The sequence below is a fragment of the Candoia aspera genome, chromosome 1, assembly GCF_035149785.1.
Source record: "Candoia aspera isolate rCanAsp1 chromosome 1, rCanAsp1.hap2, whole genome shotgun sequence".
Taxonomy (NCBI): Eukaryota; Metazoa; Chordata; class Lepidosauria; order Squamata; family Boidae; genus Candoia; species Candoia aspera.
This window is the reverse complement of record NC_086153.1, coordinates 14,108,313-14,126,729: the sequence shown is the minus strand read 5'-3', so window position 1 is coordinate 14,126,729 and position 18,417 is coordinate 14,108,313. Positions and strand designations below refer to the sequence as shown.

Genomic DNA, 18,417 nt, shown 5'->3' with positions numbered 1-18,417 from the left:
AGAAGCCAAGGAGGGTTGAGCCTGGTTAATACTTGGATAGCAGACCATGAAGGCTTTTCAGGCTAAACCTTTTTAAAGTTGAAAAAACTTCACAAACAAAGGTACTAGTTATAATGATTAAGAATTTTCACACAGTAAAATATTATATGGTATGCCTGTTGTATCAAATTAATCTCAAAATATGAAGGAGCAGGCAAACCCATGATACTTTGATTAACTATATATTTTTTAATAAAACAGAATTAGCTGGATCAATACCAAATATTAAGATACAGACTGGGGTAAGCAAACATTTAACATCGATGTACATGTAAGATGTTGAAAATCTGTGGTGGCTGCCCTCATTAAGTGGCTGCCGGAACAGATTTCCCATTTCACAGAATGGTTGCAATGGTGGGCATGGCCATCCATAAAGACCCATTTGCCAAAAGCTAAATTAGCCATCTGCAATGCTTTGTATTATCCCAGAATCAGGTGAACCAAGGAGGGATACCTGGGGCAGGTAGGTGCCTGCAGGAACCATGTTGTCTATCCATATTTGTACACTCTGGATTAGAAGCCATAGTGATTGGGTTCAAACAACACACTCAGTGAAAGCTCAACAAAGCACATTTTGGCTTAGCTTAACATAGGAACTGGGGCATTTTCCCATTTTCCCATGGGATTATAACCATCCATTTCAGTGGACCAGGAATATTTTTCCACGGTTATCCTTTCATTTTTCTATGTTTTTAATCGTTTAGCTTCCACATCTATTCCAAGTACTCAGATATAAGTGCCAATGCTTAGGGAAGCAGAATGCACAAAAGGAGGGATTTGGAGGTCTGAGAAAACCTAATAAATTAATAATAATAACAACATCAACAACAACAACATTTAAGAAACAAACCAAAGCATACTATGAGGAGTGAGTATATTCTGCTTCCCAAAATATTGATGGATTTTGGCAGAGTACCTATACCACTGAAAGAGAGAGCAAGAATTTGATTGACCACCAGTGGCCACCAAGACAATTGTCTGCATCTCACTGCTGCTATCTTCTGTTGGTCCAGATTTTTGCAGCCTAGATATGGCAGTCTTGAACTACCTGTGTTTGTTAAGGTTTGGACAGCAGAGGGGGTGTTCACTAGGTGGTCTGCCACAAACATCTCTCTCTGTGTGCCTCAACAGTCAGCTGGTTCAGAAGAATGGGTTGGTGGCTAAAAACCAGTTTGTTGAAGCACGCTAGTGATGATGTAAATAGCATGAGGAGTAATAACATTTAGAAAACAGACAATAGCAAGCAGGTCTCAAGCTCAGTTCCCATCAGTGTGGCCAGAAACTAAGTGGAACTCTGATCTTGCCCAAGCAATCCAAAAAGAAAAATAGGAATAGGAAATACAATTATCAGTATCTGTAATATACTGATAAATTATCTATAGGCTTGAGAGCCACTTGTTCCTACCTCCTTACCACTTATTCTGTAGATTTCTACTGAGGAACATCCACAACAAGCAAGTTAGTGCTAAGAGTTATTACTACAGCATGGCGTACATAAAATTATTCAGTAAATACCTAAGTTTGGATTACAATTCAGGGTTTAAAAAAAAGTTTGAGAAGGCCTTAGAAAATGAAAGGGCTGGAAAGGCATCCAAACATGCAACTGTAATCATTATCTTATTTTCCAAAGAATGTAACCTCCCATGCTCTTAATGTTGAAAACGTAGGGCAGGGTTTGTTTAATTGGGCAATCTCGGCATATTCTAAATGTTTCTTTATTGGAACAAGATTGTAGAAAGGATGACAAACACTCAGGAGAGAGAAGGATGGATTGGAATATTGTGGAGCAGGGCATGGATAATCGACCGATACGGTTAAAGGGAGCATCTTCCTGTACGTCATGTTGTTGCAAGTTGACTTGATCCATGGGTTGATTTATTCTCAACCACTTTGTTGAGTTAGCAGAAACAGGAGTTACTTTCCTTGCAATGAGATTTCAGCAATGGGGAGTATTTGTTGATTCTCCCATTCCCGCACCTGAGTAAGCAGCTGGATAGCAATATTTAGAAAAGGCTGAACCAATTTGCAATGTTCCCTTCTGAAATTTTTGGAGAATAGTGATGTGGTTGCTTGCAGTATCTTGACACAGACCACAATGATGAATCGGTAAGAACCTTGTCTAAGAATACCGAGGGATTGTCTGCATAAACGGTATGCACATTATGGCATGAATGCTCTAAAAACATGTGCTGATATCTCAGGGAAGCTTCTGTTTTTAAAAATATAAAGAAATCATATATTTGTTTGGCTGGTTGAAATATGTTTATCCTGCTAGCACTCCAAAGTGCATTTAAAATTGAAGATACAGTGAAACTTCAGTTTTATAGATCTTGATACAGCAGACTCTGCATGCAATAGACCAAATTCTGTTGTGATTTATGTCATTTACATAGTGATGCTGTTATGTCAAATGATGTAATTTGAGATATTTATATCACGGCAATGTCATACTCTTCACTTTACTGGACTTTGGGAAATATCAGGCCCCCATCTCCCTGATTAGTTTGTTAAAATAAAGGTTCACTGTCATTAATAACAAGTATACTTTTTTCTTGTAACTAAAAAGTTATCTCATTTCACCTTAGTGCCCTCTTTGGTCTCTAGGGCTAACACCCAGAATTCCCAACCAGCATCAAATGGAAATTGGTCTAATAGTTGTCCAATAGATCTGAGGCAATGGTAGGCTGAGCAAAGCTGGAACATATAGAAGCAGTTCTTGAATTTCTGGGAAAGCTAGGCACCTCTTTTTTATCACGGGCATATTTTCAGTACCATTTTAGATGGCTCTTCACCTTAAGAGTCCAAGGCTGCAGCCACTGCATCTTCCCAACTTCTTCCATACATTTCATGGTTCCAAGTTAAATCCTCATTCTTTGATTCGCCATGGCACAGACTAAAGTCCATTCCTTCATGTGTTCAAGTCCTATATGAGTAAATGGCTTTTTTCATTTTCTTTACTTATGATGTATGTATGTATGTATTTGCAGTTACATCTGTCTGCTTCATGCAGTCCAGGAAGGAAGCTCATGGGTCGAGTACCTAATGCTTCAAGACATTTCACATGTTCTGACTTAATTAAGAATTAAGACATCCTATTCCTCAATATGTATGGGAAATGCTTATTCCACCTGAATTCCACAATTGGTTGTAAATCAGTTATTAACAATGGCATAATTACACTTTCCCAAGAGTGGTTGCATTTATTTCTTGCATGAACCAATTGGATGCCTCCAGCAGCCCCAGGCAATGAAGCCTCCTTATCCTAGGAGATGGAATTCAAAGCTACATTGTCACTGATCTTGGAGAAGTTAATGTAACAATATATTAGATATATTAACCCTGAACTTCCTGATGGTAAGATCTGTACAACAAGGGAACAGTCTGCCTAGGGAGGTTGAGGTTCTCCATCTCAGGAGGATTTTAAGAAATGGCTGGAGAACTACCTCTCATGGATAGTTTAATGTGTTTTCCTGCACATTAGAGAAGGTTGGACCAGATGATCCTTGGGGTCTCTTCCAACTCTACATTTCTATGATTCTACATCCTAACCTTCATGCATTTACATGTTCTCTCTCTCTCCCTCTCTCTCTCTCTCTCTCCCCATATGTATGTATGTATGTATTTTCTTCCATGAATTTGCTTTATCCCTTTTAAAGCTACCTAAATTGATGGCCATTGCTGCATCTTGTACCACTGAGCTCCACAGATTAATCTCCTGCCATTCAGGTTCAAGGGGTGATTCTGGATTATACTATTAAAAGGGAGGGAGAAAAACGTACTCTGACTATCCTTCCCATTTATAATTTTGTAAACATCTCCCTTTACCGAACTAACTACCCCCAGATACACAGTATGTATCTCCATGCACATACTCACACTTCTGCATTTGCGGAGACGCTATGTACAAAATTAAAAAACTCACCTCCCTCTCTATTCCTATTGCCTGATTAATTCATGTTGCACATTTTTCTTGAAAATCACAATTTATTTTAAAACGAGTCTTGGCTCCCCTTCTGCCTAGGCATCAGCAAATCTCCCTGATATTCTAGAGTGGTTTAGCGTTGGGCAATGAACAATCATTAAATGGCCCTGAGTCACGAGTTTGCTTTCTGCTTTTAGGACTCAGCCTACGCACATCTGTCTACTATATGACAAGGACAGCTGGAGACATTTAATTAGACCTATAATTATAGGGCATGTGGTAACGTTGCTGCTCTCAAAAAGGGGTATTACGGTGGGGCTGCTGGCTCCTGCAGAAGGAAAGGTGATGGCTTATTTGTTCATGGTGCTTAATCAAGGTGCTGGGCAGCAAATATTACCTGCTTTGAGAAAAGGGGTAGCATCTTGGTGGCTTTTAAGGGAGAAAAAGAAGCAATCTTGACTTGGGGTGCTCAGAAAGTAGTAAATAGGGTCTCTGTGGGACTATGTAACTGGGTTCACACATTATGCTAACTCTAGGTTCCTTTTAATCATGGTTTCTTGGATGAGCCATAGTGGCCAGGTTCACACAAAAGCTAAGCCATAAAACATAATTTTGCAAACCATATTAGTTGGGTTCACACATCATACTAAACTGAAACCAGACAGGGCGCTTTGTGTCTTGGATGTTGCGTGAGCTTGGCTTGCGTTAATGGGTGCATATTTTTCTTCTTCCATCCCCTCCCTTTTAATTTTCACTCGTAACCCCAGTTTTTGGTATTGCAGAGAAACCTGCCATTCTACACAATGGCCCCAAACTTCATGAGATCTCTCAACTACCATGACGTCTTGCGAAGTCCCTCTTCCTTGCCTGAAATTACAGAGACAAGCGAGGGATCTGGTGGGAACCGTTAAGTGCCTCTGAGGCAGAATGGTGCCTGCAACTATCACACTGAGAATTCTGGTGCCTAGAGATGTGCCACAACGTCCGTGCTAATCACCTCCATCCAACTTCCTAGATCATTGGTGGTGGGGTGAAACCAAGATACAAAGATTGCGCAGAGTTTCTAACAGCTGTGCAAATCGTATTAACAATGAAAATGCTGATTCTTTTTTTTCTGACTTCCCCCTACAGTATTTCTGGCTGTTTGTTCTCTCCCGAGGTTTGGTTGGCATCGGTGAAGCTAGTTATTCCACCATCGCTCCTACTATCATCGGAGATCTCTTCACCAAAAACACTCGGACGCTTATGCTGTCGGTCTTTTATTTTGCAATCCCTCTGGGCAGGTATTTGCTTGTTTGCACATGTCCTTGCTAGATTTCATTTCTTGTCTGGGCTAATTCATTTCTTTTTCAAGATGTAAACCCTTCGTCTTCACCGCACAGTCCCCAGGTTCTCTAGATTCCTTTAGGTTAGCCCTGTTACAGGTAGTCCTCACTTAACAACCATTCATTTAGTGACAGTTCAGATTTACAGCGGTGCTGAAAAAAACCAACTTACAACTGGTATTCACACTTACAACCGTCACAGCATCCCCACGGTCATGTGATCACGATTTGGACACTTGGCAACCAGTTCACATTTATGACTGTTGCAGTGTCCTGTGGTCACGTGATTGCCATTTTCGACCTTCCTGGCTGACTTCTGGCAAGCAGAATCAGTGGGGAACCGCCTGATTTGCTTAATGACCATGTGGTTCGCTTAACCCCTGCGGTGATTCATTTAACGACCCCCGCAAAAATGGTTGTAAAATCAGGTTGGATTCACTTAATGACCACTTCACTTAGCAGCTGAAATTCTGGTCCCAATTGTGGTCTTTAAGCAAGGTCTACCTGTAGTCTATAGCAGGAAAATTGGGGTAGGTTCCTGGCATTGCCTTAAGATTCAGAAAATACAGTTAATCAGAAACAGGGAGTATTATATCTTTGCAAATGCTATTGACAGCTGGCTGGCTGAAAATATTAACAGGGGATTCCACACAGAACGATTTTGCTATAGATTTTATTTGTGAGGTTAGCCATCCCTGAAAATTTTGTGTCTGGAGCCATTTTATGATGCAATGAAGCCCTAACTTAGTATGTTAACGACAAACTAATTTGATATAATGAGGCAACAGGTAGCTGAGCCACTATTGCAAAAGATGTTAACCCAGAGCACATGATATTTCTGCAAGTTTCCATAGGATATTCTTCCTCCTTACTGCCTTATTTACTTTTTAAAAATTATGTGGGTTTTTTAACTTGGAGTTTTTGATATTTTTTGCTACTCTTCCAATTTTTTACTGTAGTGTTGCATAACGTTTCTTTTGTTGGTTTGCCATTGGCCCCCTTGAGCTCTCGGAAAGAAAGAATGGATATACATATTTTACATATATAGGTAGAAGATTCTGAAATGTTAATGATTTTATGATTACTCACTAGTCAGTGCAGGAAGGAAAGGGGGTGGGCGTGTTGACTGGCTTCCCCCAGGAGGAAAAAGCGCTCTTGGCCTTTGGTGGCAGGTGTGAGGGCCAAAACTCCTCAACTGCATTTTGTAATTCCACACCTCTGTCCGTCCCCGCTCCCCTTTGCCGGTTCTGAGGAAGAGGTGCGCACAGGGTATGGTAGCCTGTGGCCGGGACCCAGACGGGGGTCTTGCCTCCATCTTATTCTTAGGTATTACACATGCGCTTTCGTTCGCGAGGTCGCTGCAGCGTAGCGGCGCAAGCTCATTCTTTGCAGAGCGAAGGCACAGCACACCGCGCTTGATCCTCAGCTCTCCCGCCTCAGCTCAGCCCTATGGTTGACGGCTGTGGATGATGGGATGTGGAGCAATAAGGGAGTTGTGTAACTCCTCTTTTCTATTTTTGAGCCTGCCTCTCTCGGTTTTTGTGATGGGAGCCTTGAGCTGCTGCAGAAAAGGGAGGATACAAAGAAAATAAATTTAAAAGTATTTATTTATTATGGCCGTTTATACACCAGCCCATCTTGTAGTTGCAATTCTGGGTAGTAAATGTAGGCTAAAAACCAACTAATAATAATAATAATGTACAGCCCCGTGAATTACATGAATTTAAATTAAGATCTTTTTAATACATCCATCTTGGATTTTATATTTATATTTATATCTATATTTAAGAATACTGTTTTTATTGTATTTCAACCTGTATTTATCTTAGTTTTATTGTAAATCGCCCAGAGTCACTCTTTGAGTGAAATAAGTGGTGACGAAATTTGAAATATATTATAGTATAGTACAGTATAGTATAGTATAGTATAGTATAGTATATTTACTTTTTAGCAGATTTTTATAAATTTTTTTCTATGCATAATGGATTTATGTCCCTTAGTTACTGGATAACCTTTGTTAACCTTAGTTCAATAAATAAAGGTCTGAGATGGTAACAGCTTTATGCTTTGGCTAGAAACTCTAATCAGGTCCTTATTTCTAAGTTAGGGGCCCTCCTCGTCATTAATGTCATTTGCTTGCTGTTCTCTGAAAGGATCAAAGGGAAATAAAAGAAGAGAGGATGAACATGGAATGTAGTGGTTACTCAAATCTTTTCTGGTCATCTTAAAGCTTACTTGTTCACAGGATGCAGATACAGGCACTGCCAGGTTGTTTTGTGATGTTAATAATAACAAAAATAGTATTTAGTCCTGTTTTTCCTCTGGCAGTGCCAGGCAGCATCTGTTGGAGTCTCTCCTCATTTTACCACCACAGTGAGGTCAATTTGGCTGAAAAAGAGAAGGATTGGATTAATCGCATCCAGTGACCTGACCTACTGTGGTCTCCCTGGTCCCAGTCCGAAAACCACTGGGAAAGGCGCTGGGGCCATTAGCCCACTGCTCCATTTTTCTCTGTGTATTTGAGAGCAGTGAACTTCTGAATAAACTTGCTGAAACAGCAGTCTTAATGAATGACCAAGAGGCTTCTTTGGTGATTTGATTCATACAACACGTTTTGCTTGGTTTCTGAATTGATCCATTTTCTATAGGTTGAACAATACATTGGATAGTAAACCCATCAACCTGGTTGGGTTTACACAACATGCTAAGGTGCAAAAAAGCCTTCTCAGGGTCAAAGCTCACCAAGTTTAGCCTGTTGTGCAAATGTAGTAGCTGTGGCTTTTCTAATCTGGTTAAATAACTTGTGGGAATGTAGCCAGATACACCTATTCCACCACTTACATTATAAGTACACAACATGCTTAAGTGGATCGTGTGTAGAGTCAAGTTGCTAAATCTAGGCAACTCTGAGTTTGGGGGGCAGGCAGTATTTACTCAAAACTGCCCTGGGCTTGTATTTGGGTTAAAATGTACTCAATTATATCATGTAAACACCTGATTTTATTCCAAGTGGACTGGTTTTCCAGTCCTTTAGATAAAGAGATTGATTGATTGATTGAACTTACATAGCTGCCCATCTTATGTGCTATAACCCTGGATGGCTCTTAGAACAACAGTGAAAACATAGAAATTATAAAAACCATCACAAAAATGTCCAGCACCCACACATTCCCACATATCCATATGCAACTGTACCAGGCTGAAGGATAAACTCCAGATCACACCCTTTTCTGCCTTTCTCTACACAGGCAGGCTGCAAAAGCAGTAGGGTGGTGTTCATGTTCAGTACTGTTATTATAGTCATTGGTTGAGCCCAGATGTTCCCTTGGTGTTTGCTGCCTCAGGGGTGAATTTGTCATACTTAATACTGCATGAGATGATTTGGTGTGAAGATAGGCAATCACTGGCCTCTAGATGTTAGGGATTTTTCTTAATTAGGTGCCATCAAGTTGGTGGGAATTCTTACTTTTCCAGGGAGGGTCTTCCAGTAATGCACCCATTGCCAGTGTAATTGAGTCCACTCACCTTCCTGCTGGTCATTCTCCTCTTCTCTGTCCTTCCACCTTTCCCAGCATTATAGAGTTCTCAAGAGAGAGTTCTCAAGAGAACTCTATAATGCTGGGAAAGGTGGAAGAGGTCTTTGCAAATTGTGTCCAAAATATGATAATGTCTGAGAGTGACGGGGGGAAATACAGTTCAAATATTTGGAGGGGAAGAAGGTTGTTTCTTTAATGCTCAGCCATTCGTGCTGCTGGATTGGGACAGAAGAACTTTATTTTCGTCCAGATATGTTTAGTTTGCGCAACAAAAATGCTAGGCTAAACAGGATTGGTTGTTTGAAGGCTGTATGAATACAGGGCTGTTGTGTGTGGTATAGAAGTTAAGCAATGCTGTGTTAACTCAGCCCTAGTATTGTACGGTATTACCTGTTTTTTTTTCTTTCCTAGATGTAGTTTACAATTTGTACCATGTTAAATTTGGAAGTCTATCTATATGGTAACTGTAGCTTTGCGATTTTATTCTGTTTTGGATACTTATTTGATATTGTTCATTGCAGTAAAGTGACAGAGGCATGAATAGTACCCACAGGATCCTCCCTGGGAAGCAGGTGTTGTGATCTGAACTCTCTGCCAGGCTTCATGTCTGCCTGCTTGGGAAAACCTTTATGCTGCCCTACGTACGACTATCCTTTGTGATGTTCCCATTTGACAGATGGGGAAAATGAAGGGCCAAGTATGGCCCCTTGCATGGGACCATAGAGGGAGTCAGAGCTCTAATGAAGATCTGACAACCCTTTTTGTAAAAAAAAAAAATCAGCTGGGCTAGTCTGCTGGCTGCTGGCTGCCTCTGCTGCATGTTTTTTCCATTTAGGCTCCCTTATCAGTAGGGCACATTCTTCTCACTTGTGGACAGGAGGAAGTCTCCATCTTCACAATGCCTGACCCCAAGTTTGGCAAGGTTGGAGACAGGGTGGGCACGTGAGGCTCGCCACCAAATTCCAAACAGTAAGGCTGTTTCCTGTGGAGAAACTCAGCCCTGTGTGTTTATTTCCATTAGGGAAAACCTTTCCCGTAATCAGCCGGGTGACAAAATGTCTGCAAGAGGATGTATTTGTGCTTTTGCTCAGCATCCAACTTGGAGACAAAGGCTTGAAAGCATTCCGTTTGCTCTTCAGGAATGAGTATATCTATCTATTTATCTCCTCCAGATCTTGCTACAGGCAGCTTTTTTTTCCTGAATATTTCAAGGAAGCTTGACTGAGTTTTGGCTACTGACACTAGTTTCCCATAGCATTTTAAAATAACTGCCATTCCTGTTCCTGAAGTCTTATAAAAAGATTCAGAAGCCTGGAAAACTGCTAATTTTGCTATTATGAGGTGGGCTGGCTGCAGAACCATGGAAAGCTCAATCCTTTCCCTAGAAGCCGCCTGTATTTCTCAGCTTGAAGTAGATAAAAGGGCGTGTTTTTTTTCCCCCCTTGCAATCCACTCTTTTGCTGAACACAAGGCACTTGCCTCCAAGGCATTCCTGTGGGAACCATGCAAGGTTTGAAATATAACATAAACATATAATTAAATAAATGAATTATATAATTAAATGTAAAATATAAGCTGGAAACATACGCTGTAAAAATATGTTGCCCTATATAAGAAGGATGCTGAGGAATTAGAAGGAGTACAGAGAAGAGCTGAAAAGATTATGAGGGGCTTGGAGACTAAATTCTGTGAAGAACAATGAGAAGAACTGGGTATGTTTAACCTAGAGAAGAGAAGGCTACGGGGAGACATGATCCCCATCTTTCAATACATGAAGGGCTGTCACAGGGAAGAGGGGGTGGGTTTATTCTCCATAGTACCTGAGGGGAGGGCAAGAACCAATGAGTGGAAGCTTTATAGAGAGAGATCCAGACCCAAAATAAAAAGGAATTTTATTTTGAAAGCTATTAAAGAGTGGAACAGCCTGCCTCCTGCAGTTGTGGGTGTTCCATCACTGGAGGTTTTCAAACAAAGATTGGACAACATTGTTATGGGATGGTTGGAGGGGCTGAACTAGAAGTTTTCCAAAGTCCCTTCCAACCCTATGACTCTTTGATTCAATGAATATAAGAAGAGCTCAGTAGATTAGACCAAAATCCAAACACAGACAGACCAACGGAGATCAACTGGTTTCTGCCTGGAATTCCAGAAGCAAAGCATTAAGATAATACCTATGCCTTACTACAGAGATCAGCAGGCTTCTCAAGTGTGTGCACCATAAAATAAAATCAACATTTAAAGAAAAGGCTCAGATCTCAGAGGGTTTGGAGGATGGTCTCAACTGAATAACTCCATAAGGATACCAAAATTTCATCAGATAACATCCATTTCAAAAAATTGCTTTTAATTTTTCAAAATTTAATTTAAGGGGTTGCATATATCATATGTGTGTGTTGTGAAAACTTCTGCACCTGCAACTATCCTGTTAGCCTTCCTATTAGTTGTCCCGCCGCAACTAATGCTTGAATATATACTGTATACTGCCCTATAACTGAGAATTCTGACCAAACAATTTTTTTTGTTTTGTTTTGTTTTGCTTTGTTTTGTTTTTCTTGAGGCAATCTTTATGCTTTCAACAGTTGTCAGCCAGATTCTCAAGAATTCTGCAAACAAGGCATGAAGTCAATGTTATTCTAATATTTGTATTTGTACCAGAACTTCCTTTAAAACCAGAGTAGTTGATACAATGGCATGTGAAAATCCACTCCTTCTTTCCTTATTATCTACAGCAATTCAGACACTGACTGTTACTGGCACTACTTAAATAGAAGCTCCAGGTTCAGAAATTTAGTCTGGTGGAACATGAACCTTCACCAGTGTAAGGACTTAAATAGAATCTGTGGTAAGAAAACTCATCTAGTGGTCATTTGGATTTTTGCAGCACTGCCAGAGTTCATCAACATCTTCTGGCATAGCAAAACACATTCAACTGTCATGGGATTTCTCCTTCTTCAGATTTTTTCCCATAAGTATCTTTTTTTTTTTCCAGGTTTCACCTTTCTGTGTGTGGAAAGTGCTATTTTGGATACCTAAGCATTGTCACTCCCATCTGAACATTGGAAATAGATGTGGAAGCTAAAAGAACAAATGTAGAAAAATGAAAGGTTAAAGGGTAGAAATATTTCTGGTCCACTAGAATGGAAGTTTCTTTTAAATTCTTTGACGTTTTTATGGACAATTGATTCTGTGGCCAGGTTTACATATTAATAAGGCAAAGGTGGTTATTTCGGTTTTAACATCGCATGTTGTCTGAACCCAGCTATCGTAAAATGTGATCCACAGTTTACAGTATGGATAGACAATGTAAGGATTCAGTCTGCCTCCCAGATATTTCCCTTTGTGTCCACCATGCTTCTTGTTCTCAGATACTACAGAAAATTCAGGAGAGCTAATTTATCTTCTGGCAAATGGGTACCCTGTGGCTGGTCATGCCCACCATGGGAGCTATTTTGTGAACTGGGACATATTCCATTTTATAAGAATGCCCACAGTGTATTTTCCAAATGTTGTACGTACCCTGCCCAAAAAGATTGGCTGGCTCTGAATTATAGCTTAGCATGTCATATTTATAAAGCTAATTCTGGTTCATTCAATAAACTGTTCTTAATCAAAAAAATTTAGAGCCTAGATATCATAGTCTTCTCCTACATGTACTAAGAAAGACAAAAGATTGGATAGCTACTGCTTACCTGCATTACAGCATTTTATATCAATTTAGCTAGCCAGACTTCCCAAAATGAAGCCTGGGAGTTATAGTGCAGAGAAGATGCCAAAATATTTTGTGATAGATCTGTAGGAAGGGCCCACTAAAGCCCTCTTAGTTCTTCAATCCATTGGAGTCTGTGTGCAAAACAAAAGTTTATTAAAACAGGCCAGGCAATGGAAAAATTGCCTTTATGAACCAAACATAATTATTTTTAATGAGATCACTAGGACTTGAGGCTTCTGCCTATGACGCAATGTTGGGCTTGTGTGGATTCTTGTGATTGCAAAAATGCAGAATGAATGAATGAAAATATATATATATATATATATATATATATATATATATATATATATATATATATAGTTTGAGAGAGTGTGGAAATCTCTTACATTAGAAATTTAGAGGTTTCAGTAATATTATTATTGGGCTGGCTACACTTAAAATGTTGGATGAGTAATAACAGATAGCAGCAAAATCGTTTTCTCCATCTCTTTACAGCCATCTAATGGTCACCTGAGATCTGGGTAGTCCCAGTAGTAATGTCGTAGAGGGACATGTTTCTTTCTTGATTTGTTAACTATGATAAAATGAATATATCTGGAGCCATTGGGAAATCAGGTTGGCTCAAAACCTGAGTAAATAAATGAAGTCATGTTTCATTTTCTCCTATTTGATTTTATCTTAATATTTTTAATTTCTTTTTGTTTTCTAGCGGCTTAGGATATATCACTGGATCAAGTGTCAAGCAAGTAGCTGGGGACTGGCACTGGGCCCTGCGGGTAAGTAGTATGTAGGGCTCTCATATCTGCATTGCAGAAATCTAAATCACCACAAGATGGCAGCAAAGAGAGATAGGACACTCCAACTGGAGTCCCTCTAGTGGGAGGAGATGGGCGGTGACAAATTTGACAAATAAATAAATAAATAAATAAGCTCTTTGCTGCTCTCTAGTGATTGTCCAGTTTTTGCAGTCTATGTGTTGTAGATCTAGTAATGAGCTCCTGTTTGATTTAACACATTTGGGTAAAAAACTTGAATAAATATCCATGCCTTTTTCTCCCTGATTAAAGCATAATTTATAATTCAGTGGAAGTAGGTTGCAACATCTTCAGCAAAGGATCGTTACCTTGTTGTGGTGCTGGAGCTTGAGCACCTCAATGATGCCATGAGCTAAACCGTGAAGGGCCACCCAAGACGGGAAGGTCATGACAGAGAGGTCAGACCAAATGCGATCCCTGGGGAAGGTAATGGCAACCCACCCCAGTATTCTTGCCATGAAAACTAAATGGATCAGTACAACCAGAGATATGTCGGTATACCATCGGAAGATGAGACCCCCAGGTCGGAAGATGGTCAAAATGCTACTGGGGAGGAACAGAGGATGAGCTCAACTAGCCCCAGACGTGATGACGCAGCTAGCTCAAAGCCGAAAGGACGGCTAGCGGCTGACGGTGCTGGTGGTGAACGGCGAATCCGATGTTCTAAGGATCAACACAGCATTGGAACCTGGAATGTAAGATCTATGAGCCAGGGCAAATTGGATGTGGTTATTGGTGAGATGTCAAGATTAAAGATAGACATCCTGGGCGTCAGTGAACTGAAATGGACTGGAATGGGCCACTTCACATCAAATGACCACCAGATCTACTACTGTGGACAAGAGGACCACAGAAGAAATGGAGTAGCCTTCATAATTAATAGTCAAGTGGCTAAAGCAGTGCTTGGATACAACCCAAAAAACGACAGAATGATCTCAATTCGAATTCAGGGCAAGCCATCTAACATCACAGTGATCCAAATATACGCCCCAACCACAAATGCTGAAGAAGCTGAAGTAGAGCAGTTCTATGAGGATCTGCAGCACCTACTGGACAACACGCCTAAAAGAGATGTTATTTTCATCACAGGAGACTGGAATGCTAAGGTGGGCAGTCAAATGACACCTCGAATTACAGGTAAGTATGGCCTGGGAGAACAAAATGAAGCAGGACATAGGCTGATAGAATTTTGCCAAGACAACTCACTCTGCATAACAAACACTCTCTTCCAACAACCTAAGAGATGGCTTTATACATGGACTTCACCAGATGGACAACACCGAAATCAGATTGATTACATCCTTTGCAGCCAAAGGTGGCGGACATCTGTACAGTCGGTAAAAACAAGGCCTGGAGCTGACTGTAGTTCAGATCACGAACTTCTTCTTGCACAATTTAGGATCAGACTCAAGAGATTACGGAAGACCCACAGATCAGCTAGATATGAGCTCACTAATATTCCTAAGGAATATGCAGTGGAGGTGAGGAATCGATTTAAGGGACTGGACTTAGTAGATAGGGTCCCAGAAGAAGTATGGACAGAAGTTGGCAGCATTGTTCAGGAGGCGGCAACAAAATACATCCCAAAGAAAGAGAAAACCAAGAAGGCAAAATGGCTGGCTGCTGAGACACTAGAAGTAGCCCAAGAAAGAAGGAAAGCAAAAGGCAACAGTGATAGGGGGAGATATGGCCAATTAAATGCAAAATTCCAGAGGTTAGCCAGAAGAGATAAGGAATTATTTTTAAACAAGCAATGCGCGGAAGTGGAAGAAGACAATAGAATAGGAAGGACAAGAGACCTCTTCCAGAAAATTAGAAACATCGGAGGTAAATTCCAGGCCAAAATGGGTATGATCAAAAACAAAGATGGCAAGGACCTAACAGAAGAAGAAGAGATCAAGAAAAGGTGGCAAGAATATACAGAAGACCTGTATAGGAAGGATAACAATATCGGGGCTAGCTTTGACGGTGTGGTCAGTGAGCTAGAGCCAGACATCCTAAAGAGTGAGGTTGAGTGGGCCTTAAGAAGCATTGCTAATAACAAGGCAGCAGGAGACGACGGCATCCCAGCTGAACTGTTCAAAATCTTGCGAGATGATGCTGTCAAGGTAATGCATGCTATATGCCAGCAAATTTGGAAAACACAAGAATGGCCATCAGATTGGAAAAAATCAACTTATATCCCCATACCAAAAAAGGGAAACACTAAAGAATGTTCAAACTATCGAACAGTGGCACTCATTTCACATGCCAGTAAGGTAATGCTCAAGATCCTGCAAGGTAGACTTCAGCAATTCATGGAGCGAGAATTGCCAGATGTACAAGCTGGGTTTAGAAAAGGCAGAGGAACTCGGGACCAAATTGCCAATATCCGCTGGATAATGGAAAAAGCCAGGGAGTTTCAGAAAAACATCTATTTCTGTTTTATTGACTATTCTAAAGCCTTTGACTGTGTGGACCATAACAAATTGTGGCAAGTTCTTAGCGGTATGGGGATACCAAGTCATCTTGTATGCCTCCTGAAGAATCTGTATAACGACCAAGTAGCAACAGTAAGAACAGACCACGGAACAACGGACTGGTTTAAGATTGGGAAAGGAGTACGGCAGGGCTGTATCCTCTCACCCTACCTATTCAACTTGTATGCAGAACACATCATGCGACAAGCTGGCCTTGAGGAATCCAAGGCTGGAGTTAAAATCTCTGGAAGAAACATTAACAATCTCAGATATGCAGATGATACCACTTTGATGGCTGAAAGTGAAGAGGAACTGAGGAGCCTTATGATGAAGGTGAAAGAAGAAAGTGCAAAAGCTGGCTTGCAGCTAAACCTCAAAAAAACCAAGATTATGGCAACCAGCTTGATTGATAACTGGCAAATAGAGGGAGAAAATGTAGAAGCAGTGAAAGACTTTGTATTCCTAGGTGCAAAGATTACTGCAGATGCTGACTGCAGTCAGGAAATCAGAAGACGCTTAATCCTTGGGAGAAGAGCAATGACCAATCTCGATAAAATAGTTAAGAGCAGAGACATCACACTGACAACAAAGGCCCGCATAGTTAAAGCAATGGTGTTCCCTGTAGTAACATATGGCTGCGAGAGCTGGACCATAAGGAAGGCTGAGCGAAGGAAGATCGATGCTTTTGAACTGTGGTGTTGGAGGAAAATTCTGAGAGTGCCTTGGACTGCAAGAAGATCAAACCAGTCCATCCTCCAGGAAATCAAGCCAGACTGCTCACTTGAGGGAATGATATTAAAGGCAAAACTGAAATACTTTGGCCACATAATGAGAAGACAGGACACCCTGGAGAAGATGCTGATGCTAGGGAGAGTGGAAGGCAAAAGGAAGAGGGGCCGACCAAGGGCAAGATGGATGGATGATATTCTAGAGGTGACGGACTCGTCCCTGGGGGAGCTGGGGGTGTTGACGACCGACAGGAAGCTCTGGCGTGGGCTGGTCCATGAAGTCACGAAGAGTCGGAAGCGACTAAACGAATAAACAACAACAACAACAGGTTGCAACATAATGGCCTGATGTATACTTGATGTATCTGATACCTGATGTATTAAGCCCTGATGTGGTTTGTTTGGATTTAATGTAACATGTTCTGCAAACCCAACCATTGCAATTTTGTAAATCATAGTGTTTGGCTTAGCGTGTTGTATGAATACAGCAATTTGCGGCTAATTCATTCAACCATAGTTAAGCAACCCATAGCTCACAGTGTGGAGTGCTGCTTGTGGAGAGTAGGTTTGATGGAAATGGAATCTTATTCTCTTCCTTTATATTATTTTGAACATATGTTGTGCAGTTGGGCATGGCTGATAATAGAGGTTAATTGTGCTACAATTAGATGTAGGTTAGGAAATATTTGTGTGTTTTGCTTACTGCCTGTTTTCTTCCATACATATTTATTAGTCCTTCAAAAAATCCCAGAAGTTTTGGGTGATATGAAACTAGGATCTGGTCAACTTTCCTGTGACCAGAGGCTGCCCTTTTAATTGTTCTCCATGGGCAGCCAGAGGTGTGGCTTATATTATAATGTCACCGGTGCAGGTGACACCAACATTTGAGCCCATTGTTTTCCTTTCTGAGGGACATGATGGGGCTGAAGTAGATGGGAACTCTGTAGCCCCAAAATGACTCCGTGAATGTGGCTGTGGATTGTCTGTAATCAGATCTACGAGTGAAGAGATTGGACTGGGTTATTAGCTGGCTGAGTCAATGTGTTGTGCACATGGCCAGTGTGTTCCAGAGGTATATTTGGAGGTATTTGCAGAGGTATATGCTGGTGGATGATGAGAGCCAAAGATCAGAAGTGGCAGAAACAAGACAATTACATGTCTGTCCTGAAGGAATACTTTCCTGGCTTTCTGCATTCTGCTAATCAAGATGTTATTCCTAGCTACCCATTCCTGTTCTGCCCCAGTTTTCTTTTCTCCAACCAGGATCCTTATGATCCCTGAGCGTCTTCAGCCCTCTTTGAGTACTTCAGCATTTCTTTCCTTCAGGGTTTTTCTGTCCCCCCAATTTTGGCAAACCTCAAGATTCCTCTAGGCTTGCCAGTCATCTCCCTTTTCTTTATGGGTATTATTCTGGCTGCACAAACGTTGGCATTCAAAAACTGAACCTCAGAAGTAGAAAGAATTACAGTGAAGTGCTAGTCCCCTGACATGGCAGTCACGACTGTACCATTATTAAATATTCCTTCTACAAAGATCTGAATTAACTTAAATGCAATCCCTGCCCATCCACCTCCCCCCCCAAAAAAATGTCAGAGAGAAGGACGCCATTTTATCTAGTTATGTATAAAACTTGGCCTAAAATTGAGACAGCCAAGTTGAAACCCTACATGGTGTATTTTTTGCCATTCCACACTGACATCTCCGCCCCTCCTCTCTTCCATCTCTTCTCTTCCAGCTCCTCCCCTCCTTTGTTGGAACACATACAAAACCTGTTATCCAATTTAGGACGCTTCTGATTTATGCCAGTTTATTGTTGGGATAGCAAAGGAAAGGTGGCCTCAGTCCACTATTCTTAATTTCCCTTATGATTAAACATCAGGGATT

At 40.9% G+C, this 18,417-nt stretch overlaps 1 protein-coding gene across 2 annotated transcripts in view; it reads left to right on the top strand.

Annotated features, from left to right (window-relative positions):
* The window catches only part of SPNS2 (SPNS lysolipid transporter 2, sphingosine-1-phosphate), a 119,595-nt gene that overhangs the window by 73,938 nt on the left and 27,240 nt on the right, over positions 1-18,417 (top strand). For both annotated transcript variants that reach the window (XM_063297718.1, XM_063297709.1), the window contains exons 4-5: positions 5,093-5,244; positions 13,241-13,307. In XM_063297718.1, coding sequence (XP_063153788.1) covers positions 5,093-5,244; positions 13,241-13,307 — 219 coding nt within the window. The remainder of the gene's footprint in view (positions 1-5,092; positions 5,245-13,240; positions 13,308-18,417) is intronic.